The 4,468-nt window shown below is 50.4% G+C and overlaps 1 protein-coding gene across 1 annotated transcript in view; it reads left to right on the top strand.

Moving 5' to 3' along the window:
- Positions 1-4,468, top strand: part of Gltscr1l (GLTSCR1-like) — a 39,501-nt gene that overhangs the window by 30,179 nt on the left and 4,854 nt on the right. The window contains exons 4-5 of the mRNA XM_013019098.1: positions 330-2,003; positions 3,629-3,755. Coding sequence (XP_012874552.1) covers positions 330-2,003; positions 3,629-3,755 — 1,801 coding nt within the window. The remainder of the gene's footprint in view (positions 1-329; positions 2,004-3,628; positions 3,756-4,468) is intronic.

Genomic DNA, 4,468 nt, shown 5'->3' with positions numbered 1-4,468 from the left:
ACCCAGGGCCTCATGCATGCAAGGCAAGCGCTCTACCACTGAGCCACCTTCCCAGCCCCAGTGGGGGACTTTTCTGCCTGGGCTGGCTTTGAACCACAATCCTCAGGTCTCAGAATCTGGAGTAGCTAGGATTACAGGCATGAGCCACCAGCGCCTGGCGATGTTTTTATCTGTTCCCTGTCCAACAATCCACCAGAGTAATGAAGAATATTTATCACTACTAAGGAAATAAGATAGCAGTTGGGAGGAGCTGTGCCTTAAAAGCCAAGTGAGATGGAATTTTTTCCAAAGGTTGGATCTGCGATGTAACGCACTGCTTTCTTTTCTAGAATGCTGATCCTAAGGCAACCCTCAAGGGTGTAAGCACCCAGCTTGGAGAAGGGCCCAGTGATGGACTTCCGCTTTCCAGCAGCCTTCAGTTTCTTGAAGATGAACTTGAGTCTTCTCCTCTTCCTGATCTCAGTGAGGACCAACCTTTCGACATTCTTCAGAAATCCTTGCAGGAGGCGAATATCACCGAGCAGACGCTGGCAGAAGAGGCGTATCTGGACGCCAGTATAGGTTCGAGCCAACAGTTTGCACAAGCTCAGCTTCATCCTTCCTCATCAGCATCCTTCACTCAGGCTTCTAACGTTTCGAATTACTCAGGTCAGACGCTGCACCCCATTGGGGTGACTCACGTGCCTGTGGGAGCATCGTTCGCAAGCAATACAGTGGGTGTGCAACATGGCTTCATGCAGCACGTGGGAATCAGTGTTCCCAGCCAGCATTTGCCTAACAGCAGTCAGATTAGTGGTTCTGGTCAAATACAGTTAATCGGGTCATTTGGTAATCAACCTTCCATGATGACAATTAACAACCTCGATGGCTCACAGATCATCCTGAAGGGCAGCGGGCAGCAGGGCCCGTCAAATGTGAGTGGAGGGCTTCTGGTTCATAGACAGACTCCTAACGGGAGCTCACTGTTCGGGAACTCCAATTCCAGCCCGGTAGCACAGCCTGTCACTGTTCCCTTTAACAGCACAAATTTTCAGACATCCTTACCTGTGCATAACATCATCATACAGAGAGGACTCGCACCAAATTCAAATAAAGTCCCAATTAATATCCAGCCAAAGCCTATCCAGATGGGTCAGCAGAACACGTACAATGTGAACAATCTGGGAATTCAGCAGCACCACGTCCAACAAGGGATCTCTTTTGCCTCCGCCAGCTCGCCGCAGGGCTCCGTCGTGGGCCCACACATGTCTGTGAACATTGTAAACCAACAGAACCCGAGAAAGCCGGTCACCTCGCAGGCCGTGAGCAACGCGGGGGGCAGCATCGTCATCCATTCCCCCATGGGCCAGCCTCACGCACCCCAAAGCCAATTCCTCATACCGACAAGCCTTTCCGTCAGCTCCAACTCGGTACACCACGTGCAGACCATCAATGGGCAACTTCTTCAGACTCAGCCATCTCAGCTCATTTCCGGCCAGGCGGCCTCAGAGCATGTCATGTTGAACAGAAACTCCTCCAACATGCTCAGGACCAACCAACCATATTCTGGACAGATGCTTAACAACCAGAATACCGCCGTCCAGTTAGTGTCTGGGCAGACGTTCACCACCTCCGGAAGTCCAGTGATCGTCAATCACGCCTCTCCTCAGATCGGACAGATGCCCTTGCAGCAGGCATCGCCCGCCGTACTGCACCTGTCACCCGGGCAGAGCAGCGTCTCCCAGGGGAGACCCGGCTTTACCTCCATGCCCTCGGTGACAAACATGTCGGGACCTCCTCGGTTTCCTGCTGTCAGCTCAGCCAGCACTGCCCATCCTAGTCTGGGGTCTGCAGTTCCATCTGGGACATCGGGATCAAATTTCACAGGAGATCAGGTCCCCCAGCCAAACAGGACTCCTGCGCCCGTGGCTGCGGCGCACCGTCTCCCAGCCTCCGCCGCCAGCTCCCCCAGCACCTTCAGCACCACGCCCGCAGCGGGGACCCAGCAGCAGTTCTTCTGCCAGGTAACGCATGCGCAGAGAAGTGTCCTCGCAGGGTAGACACTGGCACATGGAGTGTCTACTGTTTACCTGAACAGGAGGTTTTTTTTATCTGGTTTTAATCTCAGGCTCCCAATGTGTTAACTTTACAATTTTCTGCTTAAGAGTTTTTTTTTGTTTTTTTTTAAATTTTCTGCCAGTCCTGGGGCTTGAACTCAGGGCCTGGGCACTGTCCCTGAGCTGCTGCTTTTTTGTTGTTGTTGTTTGGTCAGTCGTGGGGCTTTAACTCTGGGCCTGGGCTCAGCTCCTCAGCTCTAGGCTAGTGCCCTACCACTTGAACCACGGTGCCACTCCTGGCTTTTTTTTTTCCTGCTTATGTGGTGCTGAGGAATCAAACCCAGAGCCTCATGCATGCGAGGTAAGCACTCTACCACTGAGCCACCTTCCCAGCCCCTGTCCCTGAGCTTCTTTTGCTTAAGGCTAGCACTCTACCACTTGAGTCACTGTGCTACTTCCAGCCTTTTCTGTGTATGGGGTCCTGAGGAATCAAGGCCAGGGCGTCATGCATGCTAGGCAGGCACTCTACCACTGACCACCTGCCCAGCCCCTTCTTAATTAAAATAGCTTCCCCAGCAGTGCACTGCAGCTTAGAGCAGAGACTTTGGAGCCAAACTGTTGCTCTGAATCTAAGCTTTATGTCAGGGAGCAGTTACCTCATCCATGAAGTGAGGCTACTGGGGGGTTAAACACACTAATTACCCTCCCCCCCGCAAAACTACTGAGCATAGTCTCTGGAAAATAGCAAGCATCTCAGTAGAGTCAGAGTTCATCCACGTGCTGACTTAGTGAGATGTACTTTAGACATTTAAGATGGAAGATTACACGATTATGTCAATAGTTTATCTTTACTGTGATTGTTACTGCTGTGACAAAACCTGGAAGAAATCATTTAAAAGGGGGAAAAGCCTTATTTTGGCTCACAGTTTTCCATGTTTTCGGTCCAGAGTCAGCCAAGTGCACTGCTTTGGTTGCGGAGCCATCTGGGGGGCGTGGCCGGTGGGGAGAGAGGAACCACAGGGACAGGCATCTCTCCAGGGATTGGGCAGTGTGGACTCTACCTCAAGAGACCATCAAGGCCACAGGCTTGCCAGGCAGCTGCTCTGTGTGCCCCTGGGTGTGGGTCTCCCGAGTAAATACAGGACAGACAAGGGACTATCAGCCGCGTGTGTGAACGCCACACTATTCCCGGTGGTATCTTCCAGGTCTCCGCTATTTCCCCCAGCTTTTGTGGTTACTATGCATCTTCTGGGCACATAGTTGGAGACTGCTGATATCCAGCTGTTTCACACCTGCATACGCCTGTTTATGTTGGCCGGTGGTCACTGAAGTAACTGCAGGCATTCTTTTTTGTCGGTTGTGGGCCTAAACGCTGTCCCTCAGCTCTTCAGCTCAAGTCTAGAGCTCTATCGCTTGAGCCACAGCACCACTTCCACCTTTTTCTGTTTATGTGGTGCTGAGGAATTGAACCCAGGGCCTCATGCATGCAAGGCAAGCGCTCTACCACTGAGCCACCTTCCCAGCCCCTAACTGCAGGCATTCTACTCCGAGAAAGACTTCCTTCTCTGCCCTCTGCATTTTGCTTACATCAGTGCCGACTCTCCACGCTCATCTGGTCACTTCTCCAGTCAGCCCACATTGGGCCAGCAGGCACTTCTCCAAATCGGTCGCTGGGCCTTTGGTGTTGTTATTCTAGTAGCAAGGTTTCAGCTCAGAGCCGTAAGCTCTAGCTAGGTTTTCTTGTTCACAGCTGGCACTCTACCATTTATGCCACGTCTCCACTCTGGTTTTTTGCTCATTAATTTAGAGATGGAATTTCAAACAGTTTTCTGCCTGAGGTGGCACTGAACTGTGATCCTCTAGGTCACACCCTTCCAAGTAGCTGAGATTATAGGTGTGAGCAACAGTGCCAGGCAGTTGCTAGCTCTTCTGCCATGTGCCTGCTATGATCTGAGTACTTTCTAACTTCTTTCTTTTCTTTGTTTGCTTATTTCTTTCTTCCTTCTAATTTCATTCCTTCCTTCCATCTTTCCTGCCCTCTTTCCTTCCTTTTTTCTGTCAATCATGGGACTAGAACTTAAGGCCTGGGTGCTGTCTCTGAACTCTTTTGCTCAAGGCTAGCACTCTACCACTTTGAGCTACAGCTCTACTTCTAGTTTTCTGGTGGTTTATTGGAGATAAGTTTCACAGACTTTCCTGCCTGCTCTGGCTTTGAAACCACGATCCTCAGATCTTAGCCTCCCAAGCAGCTAGGATTACAAGCATGAGTCCTCAGCACTCTCTTTAATTTCTGATAAAATAAGTTAGCCTATGTTCATCTTTTCATTTCTCTGCCCCTGCTCTGGAATCAATTTTCTTTCTCTCTTTCTTTCTTTCTGTCTGTCTTTCTGTCTTTCTATCTTTCTTTTGTTAGGTTTTTTTTTTTTTTTTTG

The sequence above is a fragment of the Dipodomys ordii genome, unplaced genomic scaffold, assembly GCF_000151885.1.
Source record: "Dipodomys ordii isolate 6190 unplaced genomic scaffold, Dord_2.0 Scaffold44, whole genome shotgun sequence".
Classification (NCBI taxonomy): Eukaryota; Metazoa; Chordata; class Mammalia; order Rodentia; family Heteromyidae; genus Dipodomys; species Dipodomys ordii.
The sequence above is the reverse complement of the archived record's forward strand: the minus strand, read 5'-3'. Positions and strand labels throughout refer to the sequence as shown.